The following is an 18,121-nucleotide window of genomic DNA, read 5'->3' on the forward strand; positions in this document are numbered from 1 at the left end:
GCTTCAGGAGCCAAGTGTTATTGGTTATTGGTATCTACTGCCTTTCAGAGTCTTTGCCAAGAACTGGAAGCAAAATTTTATGAAGGGACTTTCAACTGGGAAAATGTAAAGCAACATGATGCAGCAAGTCTTTTAAAACTCTTCATCCGTGAACTGCCTCAGCCACTCCTCACTGTAGAATACCTGAAAGCTTTCCAAGACGTACAGAGTGAGTAGTGTCCTTTCTGTCTAAGCTGTGAAGAACTGATACCAGTGCAGAAAAGTGCCTCTTTGCCATAGCAGTATTTTCTCTAATAATATGTGAAACTGAAAAACAAATTGAACAACAACAGTATGACTTCTTCTGAAAAAAGACTGGGCATAATTTGATAATGTATAAATAAGATTTTTCATCTAACATGTATTTTAATAGTTTACACATAACATGAAAGCATGCTGCCACATTCTGATAAGGTGTTTCTGATAGTCATTACAAGTTATTGATGGGTTGTAAGGAAATTGTGTATGATGACACCAGCTTATAAACAAGACTTGCTTCAAAAGAAAACAACAGCAACAATACAGTAGTTCTGCAGAAAAATCTATCAAATAGCAATTTGTACTGTTTAGGGTATTTTATCCATTTACAACAGGAAAAGTTAGAATAGTTCTGAATAGTCAGAACTGCAGATCAACCCCAGTCCCTTGAGATCAGCAAGTTCCTGTGAAAATATCTTCCTTGCCAACTGGTCACCAAGACAGCAAACATACCAGCTGTAATTGGGAGAGAGTGGCTTAGTGATGATGCATCAGGAGTGAGAACCCACATGCATTAACTCCCCAGCCAACACAGGAGTGCAAGTTTCGGAAGAATCTATTCCCCTTGTCTGCAGGCAGAGTGATGGCTCATTTCTAAGGGACATCTTCAAGGAATTCCCATAGACAGGTTGGAAGAGACCTTTGAAGATCATCAAGTCCAACCATTCCCATCCTATGCTAAACCATATCCCTGAGTACCTCATCTACCCTTTTTTTGAACACACCCAGGGATGGTGACTCAACCCCCTCCCTGGGCAGCCTGTTCCAGCCCTGACAACTCTTTCAGTAACAAATGTTTTTGTAATATCCAATCTGTCCCTGCCCTGGCACAGCTTCATGCCATTGCCCCTTGTCCCATCTCCTGTCCCCTGGCTGAAGAGACCATCGCCCACCTCTCTACAACCTCCCTTCAGGTAGTTGTAGGTGGTGAAAAGGTCTCCCCTCAGCCTCCTCCTCTCCAAGTTAAACAGCTCCAGCTCCCTTGTTTATCACAAGTGAGAGAGTTGGGGCTTTCTGCTGCTCCACACTACCAGAATGTAAGAGCTCGTCTAGGAGCTGGAGGAGTGTGGGGATGGTCTTGCATCTTGGGTGAATGACAGATCATTAAACAATTGGCTAAAAGGCAGAAGCATCATCACTTTTCCCTAAGGATAGCTCACCACATTTGGTACAGCAATCACTGCTGTAGATATGTGTTAAACTTCTCTGCTCCTGGCTGTATCCTCAGTGGTCTGCCATTGCAGCTGCAGCAGCGTATGTCTCTGGAGACCTGCCTTACTCAGTCACACGTGGTATCCATTCTGCGTGGGTGACTTGGGAGACTGTGCAACTGTTAAGGCAATCAGAGAAACTGTGAAAGCCGTTTTGAATATACCCTTTCATGTGCTGGGGCACAGGCTCAAAAAGGGAGGAACCGTTAGCTGACTGGTTCTTCTTGCAAAATAAAGAATCACAAGACATCTAGAAAATATTGCCAGAAGACTGCTGAGTCATACAGCATCTGAATTCCAAAATAACATTTGGAAATGAGTATCAGAAAGCAAGGATCTGCCAGTCTGTTGTCATACTATGACAATGAGCCATGTGTATGTGTGTATTCAGGATCTTGTAAGAGGTTTCCACTTTGAAACTGGGCTATTTGAAGACAACAAATGACAGTTTTAAAATACTGAGGTTAATGTGCTTCACTGGCAGGTCTTCCAATGAGGAAACAGCAACTGCAAGCTTTGAATCTTTTGGTTCTCCTTCTACCTGAAGCAAACAGAGACACTCTGAAGGTTAGAACTGCTGTTACTTTTTCATGCACAAATATTTGTTCCTATGTTGAATGCTGTTGTCTTTCAACCTTGTTTCTTTCAGTTCAAAGTTAATGCTGAAACTAGTGATTCTTGCTTCTTTCCTATTTCACAGAACTTCAGAAGTAAAAAAAAAACAAACCAAAACCAAAACAACTTAGGAGCCTAATTCCTTCCAAATGTTTTTTAAGAATATGATTTGAATTTTTTCCAGGAGATTGTGATAATCATCTCCCAGTGAGCGACCTTTTCTCTTACAAGTTTTGTTCCTTTTTTGCAGCAGTAGTCATTATTTCCAATGCAAAGTATAAACAGCATTAGAATACTGTGGATGAGAGTTTCCTTTTATGAAATGGGTTTAGCTCTTCATTTTTATTCCCTGCTTTTCTCTGTGTTGTTTGTTTCGCTTCTCAATAAGCTTGAAATTTACACTTCCTATTGGTATTTGCAACACGTTACATGAAGTCTTCCAATTCAGGCTTGTCCTTTTGTAGCAAAGCTATTCATCTTTTTCAGAATACACTTACTATTAAAATTGCTCCAATCAAAAATGAATTTGCAAGATTTGTGTAGGATGCAGAGCATCTTCTGTTACAGGCAAAAAAAAAATCCTATTAAGGTTGTATTGTTTAAACATTTCTTTTGAGTTTATTTACTGTGTGGAAGCAGTCAGGAGGGCTCCTGAGTTGAGTTAGAAATAGCTGGAACTGAATCAGTTGAAGATTGGCAGTTTGTAACTGGCTACCTGTCAGTCACAATGCAGTGGTTTATTCACGAGTTGCTTACCTTACACAACTAGCCACTCCATGTTTCCATAACCATGACAGCTGGCACTATTGTGTTGGCTTTCAATTTAAGAAAAGCCAGCAATAATGTTTTCAAAAGCATCTGTGGGATGCTACTTATGCACCTACATGAGGAGGGTTTTGAAAAAAGCCTTGGACTGTGTTGAGCTTCCAAGTCACCTGAATGCTTTAGAAAATGTTACCCACAGAAATAACAAGAATGGTTTACTTTGTTACTTAAAGGAAACAAAACTTTCATTATAGTCCTGTGAACAAGCACATCCACACCTGCCATTACCGATTGCTTTTCGTGTGGTTCTGTTAGGATTGAAGGCCCTTTCCCCAAAATACGTGAGGTCATCTGTCACTTGCAGCTTTTTCATGTGCAGAGTTGAGCTGTAAGTTTTGCTGTTATTTCAGGTACTCCTTGAATTTCTCCAAAGGGTAACTGCACATCGAGAGAAAAACAAGATGACGCTAAAGAACGTTGCGATGGTGATGGCCCCAAACCTCTTCACCTTCCATGGGTTTGGCTCAAAGACTATTGAGCAAAGCGAGTTTGTTATGGCAGCTGGGACAGCAAATGTCATGCGCTTTATGATTCGGTACCAAAACCTCCTCTGGACAGTGAGTATATTCTTGGGGAGGTGGAAATCGTAAGTTTCTCATACAGGGCGTGAGAACAAAGAAGTAAAATGAATTTCCGTGATTTAGGGAAAGATCGGCCTCATCTAGCTGGGTTCTTGGTCATAGGTAACCCTTACAGGAGCAAAACAGAATCATAACATTGTTTGTTATGAATAACATCAGTGAGGCTCTGATGGTCAGATTTTTTGTATTCCATGTACCCTATGTAAGCTTAAAAACAAGCTCTTTGGGAATCCTTGTGTTCAGCCTATCAGGATACACTATTACAAGGAATTTTTTCTTTGCTGCTGAGAGATATTGTCAGGAAACACAGTGGTTTAGTTCATTTCCCTTTTGGACCAGACTTTGCATTATAGAAAACATGTTTTGATAAAAACCCTGAAGTTGTGTCATGGTCTCAAGCAAAGCTCTGATTTAGACAGACTGGAGAAGTTTGGGCTTTGTTGTCCATCAGCAGCTTCAAACGATTTTGGCCTTTGCTGCATGTGAGGAAAAGTTATTATCACCCTTGTACAGACGAAGTGTTGAGTGAGGTTTTACTGTTGTTTTTTCTGGCTAAGGAAAGTAAAAACACTGCATGATTCCACCTCTCTTGCCCTGAGAGCTTACTGAACAGAACATAACATCACAAATGGAGTGGTTTTAAAAAGTTTTCACAGCTTTATATTATTTGACTCTTTAATTACTGCTGGAAGTAAATACAATATTCTCAAGTTCTACCTGACAACCTGTCCATTTACAAAGTCTTGATAGATTAATAACGTGTAGAAATAATGTATTTACTTATACTTACTATCATACAATATTAATTCATACTTACTATCTATACTCATCTAGATTCCTAAGTTTATTGTTGACCAAGTGAGAAAACAAAACACTGAAAGCCAGAAGAAGGAGAAGAAGGACAAAGCTATGAAGAAACTTCTGAAAAAGATGGCATATGACCGGGAAAAGCACGATAAACAGGAGAAGACCCCTAATGATGTAAGGAAACATACTTTATTAAAAGGGCTATCATAGCACATGAAGTGTATATAGCAGAGGAGGTCTCTATATTTATTTAACTGAAAATTTCAACAGACAGTAAGTTAATATGGGGTTTGTAGTTTATGAGTTACCAGCATGACACATTTAGAGAGTTAGGCTGTTTGTTTGTTTTCCCAGATTTTTCTATTCTATTTCTGTTCTGAAAAATGATATCCTGCAGCTTGTTTCAACTTGGGCATCTGAAGCAGAAGAACATTGGGCTTGTATGTGTAGAGGGAGAAAGAGCTGTGACAACCCTCATTATGACATCGCTGTCTAATTGAAGTCACAGCAGACCATGTGTTTACTTCAGAAATAAATACCTAGATTTCTCTATTTGGTATTTAATAGTGGAAATGGAAAAAAAAAAGGCTAGGATTTAGTCTTTCTACCTCCTACAGGAGTTCCCAAAGCACTGTACTCTTTGCCTGAATGAATCTTTCACTTTTCCTTGTAAAAGTGGAGCACACAGAAGAGCATGTACAACCTGCCCCCACCAAGAAACCCCAAAGGATGAAAGAAATTTAAAAATTCAGTGAAATGCTTCTTATGGAACTGTTGTTCAAGTGTCTACTCCCAACAGACCCTTGTGTATGTAATCAACAGTTCAGTAGCTTTCCATTAGGTGACTGACTTCTGTCAGACCTATCAGTGATTTCAAGGCATAAATTTTGGTGTAACACTCTTCACACATTCTTTACACTGAAATAACAAAATCCTGTGCCATTATAGTGTGATCTTTTCCCATTATAGTGTGATTTTTATCCCACTGACATGGAAACTCTTCAAAAATGTATCTTATGTACCTTGAAATGTGCTTATTAGTTAAGATTCCAATGAAGTTAGTAATATATCGTTTTTAAAGCTCATTAGCCTGTATAATATAGTATCTTCGTTATAATGCGTTTGAAATACGTTATTCCAAAGCTCTCTGAAATACCTCGAGAGGTAACACCAAATACCTGTATCCTGATCAAATAATGAATACATACCGGGTTTAGGTGGAATGAAAATACCACCTTGTGGGTTGAAGTTATCCTGAAGATTCCGGTGAATTAGAGACATCTTGTGGTAGCTTGTAAGAATGCATTGGTTCTGAATGGACTGTGTGTGTGTCTTGGCAAGCTGTCACAAAAAGGGGTGTTCATGTCCTAACAGAGACATTTTTTTAAGCTATTAAGACAAGAAATAGAGTATGGCAAATACATATGCCATAACATTCTCAATTCATCCTGGTTTGATCTTGCAAGTATGCTTCTGGGTTTGTTTTTGAATGTGCAGATAGCTGAATCCTTTGGATAACTGCATCCAATATCTGCTGGAGACAGACATTTCAGTGTTCCTATCTCATTTGGTTTGCAGTGTTTGACACAACTCTTAATGTCCAAAATTAATTAATTCCCCAGGCATCACTCTGTCTTACTTTCCTATCTATCAATGTGGAGGAAACTGTACACAGAATCAGGGCTTACATACAATTTTAAAATATAACTAATTAAACACTGACATTTGTTTTACACTGTCTTAACAAGGAAAGGATTCTTTGGATACAATTCAGTTGGTTATGATGAGATGACACTTAATGCTGCCATCCCCTGTTCAACATTGAAATAACAGCAGATACAGTGAAATAAGCAAATGCTCTTACAACTTTAGGTGTTGGATTCTTTTGTCATTCAGTGCCGTTGGTCTTTTAGAGTGAAATGTGCTTTTTTAATCCACGGGAGAGTTAGGGCTGAAGTCTCATGTAATACATACCCAAATGTAAATGTAAAGTCACTATTCAAGAATATTTTAAGCACTAGAGATCTGTGGGGATTTCCTTCAAATGGTACAATTTTTCACTAATCCTTCATGCTTATTTGAAGCATTCAGTAGCTTGGGTGCCTGAGAACATATTACTCTTAAAATCTTATTCCCAAATTGGTAGGGCTTCATTGTGAATGACGATTTTATACATTTTTGCAAGTAAAAAATTGTCTCATTCTTTAAGGAAAATTACTTGGTGTTTTGCTGGGATTTTTTTTTTCCTCCCACTTTTCAAGTTATACTGCCTTAATCTGAAATTGAGGTGATCTTCCTGTACAGTGTCTGAACTGCATTCCACTGCTAGATGGCATGCAAGGCACCCAGACTTGTGAGGAATTCCCACCCTAGATTGTTTAAAACTTTTGAGTTAATTTTCTTGTGTGCAGCTGAATGAAAACTAAATAAAAAGTTGCTATTCTACCACATGCTGTGGCTCCCCACGTGATTAAATGTAGATGGACAGAGCTTGAGTCACTTCCATTCTCTCCAGAAATATCTCAAAATCTACATTCTTAATGGCAGTCAGCTCATTTGGATAAAATTTCATCTTATCTCTGGTGAGGCCTCTCAATCAATCAGATTTCCTGGTTAAGACAGAGTTTAACGAGTGTTTACTGCACACATTGGGCAAGATCTCTGTACAGTGCTGAGAGTAGTTAATACTAGAGGGCTCATGAGGGTTATTTGCTTTTTGGGATGCAGTGCTGCTTGCTCATGGGCAGACAAAGGCAATTTGCTTGGGTTGAAATGACAGTTTCCTGGAACAGCAAAAGGAGAAGGAAAGAATATCAACAGTACTTAGAATATACACAACAGTTGTAATACAAAGCACATTACTGACCTGACAACTGACCAGATGCTCAGCCCACGCTCAGACTGTCCCAGAGCTGCAGGGTGTGCTCAGCTGCCATCTGGGGCTAAACCACGACAGTCCTTTTTGGAGCTCAACATGGGGCTGGAAGGACTGGGATAAAGATAGATCTGACTTGAGTGAGCTAAAAAGAAAGCAGTGGTAAGTTTTTATGTTATTTAAACAGTTGTCAGTCACAATGATGTTTGGTCACATGGCTGTGGTATGCAAACCTGCACTTGCTCTATATAATCCCAGCTGTGCTGTTTATCACCCCTGGAGCAGGGTCAGTACTTTAATTTTGTTGCACTGGGTCATAACAACTTATTGTTATATCAGCGGTCATGAGCCTAAGCTGGTATGTGGCATTTCTGTCATGACTGTGTCTTGGAAACCATCTCTCAGCATTGCTTAATAATCACATCCAATCTATGCTGAAGACAGGGTGGGATACTTTCTCCCATTCTTTATCCCCCCCTTTTTTCCCCTTCAGGCCAGTTACTACAGCTTTTGAGAATTTAGAATACCCTAGGGATGTTCAGGCCAGTATGTTCCTGTTGCTCGCTTTCCTGAATGTGTTTCAAGTCCTATTTGGGGTTATAAACATTGTTTTAAGAATATGACCCAGAGATCTTCCCCGGGTCTGAATATTCAGGGTGGGCATGGGCGTGTGGGAGAGTATGGGCAGGTAGCTAGAGACTTTCTTACCCCCAGTGGTCTGGAGCTTCACCCCTGAACAGCTACAGTACCCTGATAAATACTGAAAGGGAAATGCTGTAGCCATTCCAAGGAGGCACAACTCACTGCGCTGTCCTGGGCCCTTCCAGCATCTAGCAAAGCCTGCTTGATGGTAGGCAGTGCCATCGGGGGAAGAGAGGGAAAAGAGACCCACTGGCACTACAGCTCCTCCAGCCCCCCCAGCAGGCACTGTGGCTACTCAAACCTCAGAGACTGGCACTGCAGCTGAGCCAGGAAGCCAGCCAGTGCTGGTGTCAGTCATCCCTGTACAGAAGAAGAAATGCACAGATAAATCGGTTTGCTTAGTGAAGGCTGGTGATAAACCAGGACCATCATGGGAACTGAAGGAAGAGGCAGGACCAGAGATGCTCACAGAATCACAGAACTGTAGGGGTTGGAAGGGACCTCGAGAGATCATTTGGTCCAGCCCCCATAATCACCCAATCCCTGTCCCAGAGTGAGCTGAGAGGTGTAAGAGAAGTTTTCAGCCACCTTCTGAGTAAGCATGTTATCACTTGGCTGCTCCCATGCTGGAATAGCAGGGCCAGTAGCCTGGAATTAGCAGGCAGGGAGAGCAAACAGCTGGGATGCCTGTCTTGGGAAGGGGGTACAGACAAGTCCTCAGCCTCTGGAGGCAATTTCTGTCATGTGTGAGGCTAACATTGGGTGACAAAAAGGACTGTCATGGTTCAGCCCTGGCCAGCAGCTGAGCACCACATGCTGCTTGCTCACTCCTCCCCTGGCAGGACTGGGAGGAGAATGGGGAGACAGAGTCTGGGGCTGGACCACGACACATATGCACACCTACGGCCCCAAGGCTGTCTTAGGGATTAAGATTTAATGTTGCTGTTGGGGTGCATAATGCTCTAGTAGCCAGGCAAAGAAAGATGCCCTCAAGACTGCAAATTACCTACTAGCATAGCCAGATTTATGCCATCTGTTATTGTATTCCTCCTTACGTTGTAATTGTTCTGGCACAACAGTCATCCTGTCAGCAGCACAAGGCAATGCTGCTGGGCTTATCCAACAGGTGAGAATAACCATTGCAGCCCACAGCCATTCCATTTGCATAGCCTGTTTGTATTTTCACAGTGTAGCATTACTGACTCATGCTTAATTTGGTATCCACTGCAATGCCAGATGATTTACTAAAAGTCTTGCCTGCTAAATCATTTCTCTTTATACAGTTTAACAGTTCTGTGTCCCAAACTAGGTGCAACACTTTGTAGTTCAAAGAGAACAGTTACTCCATCCCATTTTCTTTCAGACTTTGTCTCCCAGGTAGCAGGATCCTTTTGAATTTCAGTTTCATTCTTCCTAAGCTCATGCCCCATTCCTGATTGGTATCATTCACATGTTTACTACGTGTGTATTACATTCTGTCATCTGAGTAATGGGTGAAAGTCCTGCATGGTCACTTTGTTCTGCTCTTCCTGTGGCCTAATGAAATGTGCTGTGCAGAGAACAGGTCTGTCTGTGACTGCTCCCTGACATTTTATGGTCACATTTCCTTTCCCACCACCTTGCACAGCAAATGGGCTAGAGGATGCTCAGTATCTATTCTCTCTGTAGTTGGGTACCACAAACATACTGTGCAGCTGAGCATGAGTTCTTCTACAAATGCAGGTGGTGAAAGTGGCAAAATGCACTCATTAGCTGAGCTAGTAATGATTCTCTCTGAATAAACAAAGTAATTGTTCTATTTGATCTGTGAGCATAATGTTACAGCTCTGTGGACACTTCTTGTTCCTTCTCTCATCCACTCAAAGCAGGCAGGTTTTTAGCCTGCTGTATAGGAAAAAAACACCCTGTTATCCAGCTGAAGGTTGGAAAAACTCCATTAAAATCAAGTGAGAAAGATACAGAGTTGTGTACAAAAAAGAAAACTAATTTAAATTTACCATGCAGAATTTGATGAAAGATCAGTGAGGGACATCTGTTAATAATCTTTTCATCCTTAAAAGTTTCCTTTATTTTTCCCAGAATCCAAACAGTTTGGAAAGATGTTTAAGCAGGTGTTAACTTCCTAGCAGATGGCTACAGACATTGTTTCTATAGGTGGAGGCCTTAAAGACCAAATTTGACAAATTCAGGGATAAATATAAGGAGTTGCTCTTTGAGATTGATTACAGCCTTACAGAATCTTTGATTCCATGATTACTTTGGAGCAAATGTTCAGTTTTTTGATCTTAATGATTTAGACATAAACAGTTATTTAGTGTTTTTTAAATCAATAAGTTAGATACAGAAGGATTGTTTGGCCAAAATTACTTACCCTATCTCATCACCTGTATAGTAATGAGCCTTCAGCCTTCTCAGGAGGCTGTGCTGCTGATTCTGCTCAGATCGTTGAACTCAGCTATCCTACATGCACAGATGCCCAGATTTGTTCACTGATTATGGAAGAAGAAATGTTCAGCCTTACAATTGCAGTAAATAGGGGAGGGAAAGAAGAGAATGAACTGTCGTAATCAGCCTTGACTACTGAGACTCTTACATTTCTTTCCCTGTCGAAATGAGTACATTTGGGTAAATGGTAATGTAATGCGAATAGAAAAATCACCTCAAGATTTCCAGGAACAGAAATTAGGACCTTATTCACAAATAAATTATGCCTTTTGAAACTTCAAATGTCGTGTAATGCAAGTTGAATAGAAAGACTGTCCTTTGGAAGCCTCCTTCTCTGTAACTAATATGATTGATATTCATCATCAAGGATTTTTGGGTTGAAATAAAATACAAATCCATTATGTAGTCAGACCTGCAGGTTGACTAGCTGAATGTATTCTGAGAATGAAAAATAGGGAGGAAAAGCTGCAGTAGTGAATATCTGTTTTAAAAAGAAATTATATTTGAAAAGAGGAATCACTTAAAGTAGACTGACCCGTGAATACTTTGACTTTTCTTTTTTTGGCATGAAATTCAGATTAAATGAAATTGGAAAGGTTTCTTCTGGAAGTTTTAGCAGGGGGTGGTGCAGGGAGGTTGCCTGGCTTTCATGCATGCAGTAGGTCTTTCCCATAGCAATCTCATATGCTTCTTCCCATGTCAAAGTGTGTTCTCAAAATAGCAGTAACTGTTATTCTTAACATCCCTGAAAAACAATTAAACACTACCTTTCCTTTGTTCCAAAGTTCTCCCTGCTCTTAAAAAAGAGATTTGAGGGTCTGATGTAATTTACTGGGTTATGGGGCAATTACCATATCTTGTGCAGTGAAGTGTAGTGGATAGTAGTTCAGTGCACTTACAGAGCACTGCACTAAGTTACTTATCCCATACTGTATTTTGAGAAGCTCATCAAAGCCAGCTGCCAGCAGCTTTGTTCCAACACTGTTATTGCTTTGCAGGCTGATGTTCCTCAGGGAGTGATACGGGTGCAAGCGCCTCATCTTTCCAAAGTTTCCATGGCAATACAGCTGACAGAAGAACTGAAAGCTGGAGATATAGTAGCCAGGTTTCTCAGCCAGAAAAGGTACAGAGACTTTTTGGTTTTGTTTTGTTTTGTTATTGTTTTGGGAGAAGTGACTTTTCATATAGTACATCAAGAAAAAAGTTGTTATAAGTTAGTCCAGGTGAGATCATGAACTTTGGGGCTGAATTTCAGCCTGTTAGAACACATGCTTGAGGAATTAACATAGTTCTCCAAATGTCAGTAAAACATTTAATGTCATTCAAGAATATATGAGTTAGGAAATAATTAGCTGCTATTTAATCTGATGGATCAGGAAAATTTTTACAATTTTCTAGGAAGAAGATAGAAGGGAATTCCAAGAAGAAAAGATTTTGTAAAAGTTTAATTTATATATAGCAACTGTTGTAGGTATTAGGTTGTTAAGTATGTGCAAACCCTGTGCATGTGCAGTGATTTAAATGGAAAGCTGCATTTCAGTCATCCAGATTCATTTACAGAGGGAGAAGTTTTAAGCATTTACATCTATTTTTGTATATATATACACATATATGAGCAAAGTAAGAAATCAGAATAGACCTAGTGAAAAGATACTTAATACAAGTGCATCATATATAACTATTCATGCTAAAGCAATATTGTAGTACACTAGGTAGGATTAAGAAGCTGTTTTTCCCTAAATGCTGTTTTTTCATAAATGCTGTTTTTAGAGGTTTGCACTTATGACAGGAGGTTATTTTCTGGCTGTGCCTTAGCATATATTATTACAATTAAGCGGTGAGAATAATAAAATCCCTTTGTATATGGGGACTTTGTTCTTCCACTGTCTGTTTTTTACTTCTTTTAGTTGCAACAAAATTAAAACCAGCAAGAATGTGGTTTCTCCCACCCAACCATAGGGCTTTTTCAGAAATATGAAGTGTTTGGGGGGGGGAATCCTTCTTTTTGCAGCAGCAGTGAAAGAGAAATCAGAGGGTAAATATCAATGCCACTTGCTAATAACAGTGGACTTCTTTACTGAAGTTCACAGTTCCTCCACATCTATCTTATTTGCCTTTTCTGTAGGGTATTACTTGCAGGACTGTTCATTTGTACTAGCATGCCAGGGTATTCACATTCACTTACTGTATCAGTACATGAGTGTAAATGCAAAGGGTTTATGACAGGTACACTGCTGAACTTAATTAGCATCATTTGTCCTGGACACATCTCAGTGGCTGGTTCACAAGCTCTTTTTCCTCTGTGTTTTGTTCCTGACAGTGGAAATGTCCAAATGCTGAAGAAAGAAGAAGTCTTTCTTTATGAAATAGGAGGGAATATTGGTAAGAATGGCTTCTGAAGAACTTCTCTTGCTAGAACAACATTCCTTGGCATGTTGTCCATGGCTTTCACTATGGCTGCACTTTTATTCACATCTCCAGTCCTCCCTGACTCTGAGCAGACAGTTGACCTTGGGGAGAAGGAAGCAGAGATGTTGGTGTGATTGTCACATTAGTAGTATATTATTACTTCTCCCAGGGGAAGGTGGCAGCTGTAACAGATGTTCCTGATACGTTTGTGCAGTGAAGAAGCACAGGAAGGTTGGGTAGGAAGGTGCTTGAAGTTCATCTTTTTCATCTCTTTATATTGAGGCATAAGTCCTTCATGCTCTGTATTTGAGCATTGCTTGCAGATTCTTTGAGGGAGAAAAAACACTCAGCCAGAAAGATGGCCCACTGATAAAATTTTCCAAAGCTTAGTCTTTCCTGCTCTGCATCTTCCAGACACTCTTGATTAAAGCAAGTAGCAGATCAGCAAGGTTAATGCCAAAGCTTAATTTTAGTTCTAAGTTGTTGGTTTTGACATACATTTACTTTTTTTCTTTTTAACTATGACCTGTTCAAATTTATTTGAAGTTACAAAATTCCATGAATACCCAGCATTTCTGTACTCTGAAAATTAAATCAAGTATTGTTAAACCAGTTATGTGCATGTGTTTGCTATGCCTGTTAAAGCAGGTTGTGATCCCAGATGTGAGACTTTTTTAAAGGAGTATCTTGTTTATTGTACAGAGATGGAGTCATTGTGGAAAGGTTGTGTAACAATTCCAGTGAAACTGGAACAACCTCCTATCACTTTAAACATGTGACCAAAATATTATGTCTCTTAGGGAAAATACATGGCAAGTTGCAGATTTGTTCTGTTATGAAATAGGATAGAAAGCTTACATGTCTCCTCTGCCTGAATGCTTCACTTCCAGACAATTTCAACTTTAATCAGTGCTTACAAATACTAGACCTTATTAATATTCTCAGCTGACATAAGAAAAACTCCCTGACTTTAACCTGCTGTCTGGGTGTAAGTAAACCAACTGTCCTGATCTTTGCTGTTCTCTCTTGCTGCCCAGTGTGACTTGCTCCCCATGTAGAGGGAACCCAAAAGCAAGAAGACTTGCCAGGCTCATGATACACTCCTGTGCTTACACTTATGCTCATAATTGGAGCAGGCACAATGCTACGATCCTGTCCCCTCCCAGATGGAGCTGCTGAAGCCTCCAGATGTTTTTTGAGTACCTAGTGCTGTATAGTGCTTCAGGGCAATGGACAGGAGGACTTCTGCCCTTGCTTTGTGAGTGGGACTGGATAGGGACATGGCAATCCACTATCCCTCTGCTTTTGCTGCCTGAACATGCAGCACTCTGTGGGGGAGGTGGCCTAGTTCAGCAGCTGGGGTAGTACAGGTCTTGTAGGTTGGGATCAGAATCCTAGGGGGAGGACAGGCTGCTACCTGGCAAGGAGAGTGGATGGAAAGGGAGCAGGTGTAGACAAAGCCTTGTTGAGCAGGGACTCTTGCCTTCCTGCCTGTGCAGGGAGTCCAGAGAGCTGGCAGACAAACCCAGCTGCAGTGCCACACCTCTGCTTGCCTTCTACTTCAGGAGGAAAGGTCTGGCTGGCATGGGAGCCATCTACCCCAACCACTCCCACAGTGGACCAGGAGAGGGTCTGTGCTGTAGAGCTGCAAATGCATGAGCTAATGCTTTGCCTGTGGGGAAATAGGAAGAGTATGCAGATCTTGATGGATCAGCATATGCTATTCTCATCACAGCTACTAGACATAAATTAATTGCTTGTACCACACCAGGAATACTGTACTGCTTTTCCCTCCAGGGACAGCAACCTTTACAAGTGCTCTGCAGAACTGCTGACCAAAAGGAGCAGGATAGGGAGTTACACCTTTTTAGCAAGAACAAAACTTGCTCAAACTTTCCATTTAAGTAAGGAAAAATAACCTGAAATTTTAATGGGCTTCTATGCAAATGTGAACCTAGTGTCTGGATAAAACTGGGAGAGGATGAGGACATTGCTACTATTTTCCTAAACCTTCACAGAGGGGCTCCCATGTGCATGGTCTGTGTGAAGAATCTGACCTAGAATGGCCACAGAGGTGGCACAGCCTCCACTCTCCTTCCTTTTTCCTCTGTCTGTCTTTGTTCCCAAGACAGATGTGAAGGGTAAGAGCACTTCTAGGTTTTAGCTGCATTGTCCTTTGTTTAATACCACAGAGAGGGCTTGAAAACCTAAGTGGAATCAAATAGCAGCAGGACCTTAGAAAATGGTTTCTTTTCTTTTTTGGTATTGATGCAGCCACATGTCTCTTCTGTTTCAGGAGAACGCTGCCTTGATGATGAAACCTACATGAAGGACCTATACCAGCTCAACCCAAATGCTGAGTGGGTTATAAAGTCTAAGCAGAGCTAAGCTCACAACTACTGGCAAAAGAACAACCTGTGGACTGAACTTTGTAAGGCTGAATGTTTCAAAGGGATAGTGTGTCCTTTCAACATTCAACTGTTACCTATATTAATAGAACCTTACCTAGTTATTTTTTTTTTTAAAAGGTGGAAACCCAACAGTGATTACCAGGAAATTTTCAGTTTTACAGCAAAATTTTGGAGATAACACAGTTTCCCCACTCATGTTTGAAATAAGTACCTTAAATATTTTAATGGCACTAATCTACCTCCCATCTGGTAGGTCTTGTTTCAGGAGAATTTATTTTTTAAACAGATGTTTAACCTCTTTATATTAGAGATCTACAATCTGTTCATGTAGAATTGTGTGTTCATGTAGGTTTTTACAGTGCTAGTACACTGGAGAACCAAATCCTGACCAGCACTTCTGAATGGTACAGTATTAAAAATACTTAAAACCAGTCATATGAATTTCCCAAGTAAGTGTGAAATTCACAGGAAAAAAAAAAACCTGCAATGCAATATATTTTATCTTTGGAAGTCCTAATTTTGTTAACTTTCTAGGTAAAGTTTGATGAAAACTATTTAAAACCAACTGTGAAAATGCTTTCTATGCAGCTTTTTTGCTAGATCTTTTAGATATTTTTTATTCTTATTCCAGTTGATTGTATACTTGAGACTATATAGAAAAGCAAAACAAAACAACCAAAAAAAAAAAAAGGACCATGATACAAGGTGAGTCATTTTTTGAAGCTAACTGCTCTTGGCAGTGTCCTTTCTGGAATATTGTCATGCACTAGAAAGACCCTTAAGACCCTTAGGTTTTTCAGTAACGATTTGCAACCATGTCACATACACTGGTTTCGGGGGTTTTTTTGGACATCTGATAGGTTGCATTTTGTGAACTGCCAAAACCTGCCAATTACTAACACAACAGAAACTTTTAGGAAGAAAAAAATAACTGTGGAAGGAAACTGTAGTCTAAATTCCATAGGTAGCAAACCACTCAAACTCAGTGTAGAGGTCTGTGGTGGAGTTCACCTGGGCTTTTTGGATATTCCCTGCCATCAGCTTGCTGGCTGGGTGCTTTATCCTGGACGAGGCTAGAAATCAAGTTCTGATTTCCCTTATGCTGATAGATGCTGTCTGATCCACTGAAAAAGTTATTAGTCCAACGGTGAACTACTGCAGATCCTTCTCTTTGCAGGTAAGGCCTGAGAGCTCCCCATGAGATTCACTGCTAATGAACTGTAGGCTGACGTGGCTTGTTGCAGCACAAAGAGCTGTGGGCTGTAGCTCCAGAGCCCCAGTCCCACAGCAACACTTGGGGCTCAGTAACTTGTGTACTGCTTTGCAAGTTGTTTGTACACCAGCTCAGCCGTGCCTAAGTGCTCACACCTGCCTGCTGACTGCCTGAAATAACCACTGTGAAATGACATCTTTGGAATGAAATGTTTTCTTTCAGTGCACACACAGAATTGTACTGACCTCGTAAAGAGCATTCTACACACAATCAAGGACTGAATTACATTTTTTTATGTGATCAAAGCTGATTAAAGCAATAAAGGGTCTTTCTTTTGAGCTTTGGATACAGGCCCTGACTGTGGTATTCCCAGAGTAACCACTGGAACTCTCTGTTTATATATAAGCAGTGAAACAGGACTCTGAAAGGTCATAGAAAAATTAAGAGTCATCCATAGCATATGAACAATTTTGGGGGTGTATTTATTGGGGTTTTTTTAAAGTCAAAAGGCTGTTTTCATAGGGAAAGGAAGCACTGAAGGGTTCTCAAAAGCAGGAAATTGTTCCAATGTGACCGTAGTGCCCTCGAAGCTCCATCTCATCGGGTCTCCTACATGGTGTAGCACTGTGCCACTGTGGGCAAACCCTTCTGTCAGCAGAACAAACCACACTCCCTGTTCTTTAACTGTAAGGAGTAGAGTAGAAAGCCAGTACAATGCTTAGGTAAATATTTATGAATCTAATATAATAAATATAAGGGGGTTGTCATGTAATACAGAAATGATGTGTGTTTTCATAATGCGTTGTAGTTCTGTAAAAGGTTGCTTGTTACTGGAACTCTAGATGTGATTTTAATCAGGAGCAAAGTGCAGATGGATAGGAACAGCTGTACAGTTTCAGGATGAAATTACAACCACCCTGTGGCTACGATCTCTTAAATAACTTTGTTTCTGGTTTAGTGCCATTATCTTTTTTAATTTAAAAAAGCTCTTTTATAATTAAATGTGGGTTTTTTTCTGACTTATTTTCTCACTTGAATTATTATATTTGGACGTGAAACACACAGAATTGGTATTAGGCAGTGATTACTTTTTCATTTCACACTTTGCATCTTTGCAGGTAGCTTGTAGTTTTGTGTATGAGAAGAGACACTGATAAGTTACATGGTAAGTTAGGAGGAGTCTTGCAGCATGAATGCCTGCTGGAAAAGGCAATGCTGCCTAGTTTAAAAGTCTGCTTCAATCACAGCACACCTTAGTTATATCCATAATGCTACACTTGCTGGGCATATGTGAGGGAAAAGCAATCCTCTCAGCATTTATTGAAAATACTGTCTCTTAATTCCTCATAATTAAAGAATTAAATTAGGCCACAAGGGGGAACTCCAAAATGTGTTCAGGTGAGCTGATAAAAATCTTTTATAATTAAGAAGACAATGCTGTCTGGGTTGCTTATTCAGGGCAGCTTGGCAGCTGATCATCTTTTTTGACTGATAACTTGGGAACTGCATCTGCAGGTTGTTTTCACCTAGCTGACAGGTTAATTGATTTAACACTTAGTGTGCGTCCCCCTGTGGGCAGAGCGGCAGGGATTCATCCTGTGGGACTGGGCTCGGGGTAGGGAAGGGGTGGTGAAGCAGACAGCAGACCCCCATAACACAACCTGGATGTTGTGGAACATGGAAGGATGGGTTTGTGTTCAAAGGTTATCCCCCAGTGTATATCTGGGAGGAGTGAGAATGTCCCCAGTGTTTGCGTGGGGTGCTGACGCCTTTCTCACGCTGCCTGTCCT

The 18,121-nt window shown here is 40.4% G+C and overlaps 1 protein-coding gene across 1 annotated transcript in view; it reads left to right on the plus strand.

Moving 5' to 3' along the window:
• ARHGAP18 (Rho GTPase activating protein 18) overlaps nt 1-15,380 on the plus strand; it is a 65,992-nt gene extending 50,612 nt beyond the window's left edge. The window contains exons 9-15 of the mRNA XM_084261667.1: nt 49-208; nt 1,993-2,075; nt 3,299-3,505; nt 4,364-4,510; nt 11,297-11,421; nt 12,619-12,680; nt 15,004-15,380. Of these exons, the coding sequence (XP_084117793.1) occupies nt 49-208; nt 1,993-2,075; nt 3,299-3,505; nt 4,364-4,510; nt 11,297-11,421; nt 12,619-12,680; nt 15,004-15,095 (876 nt within the window). The 3' untranslated portion in view covers nt 15,096-15,380. The remainder of the gene's footprint in view (nt 1-48; nt 209-1,992; nt 2,076-3,298; nt 3,506-4,363; nt 4,511-11,296; nt 11,422-12,618; nt 12,681-15,003) is intronic.
• The last annotated feature ends 2,741 nt before the right edge of the window (nt 15,381-18,121 follow it).

Source organism: Gallinula chloropus (assembly GCF_964237585.1).
Source record: "Gallinula chloropus genome assembly, chromosome: 3".
NCBI classification, from domain to species: Eukaryota; Metazoa; Chordata; class Aves; order Gruiformes; family Rallidae; genus Gallinula; species Gallinula chloropus.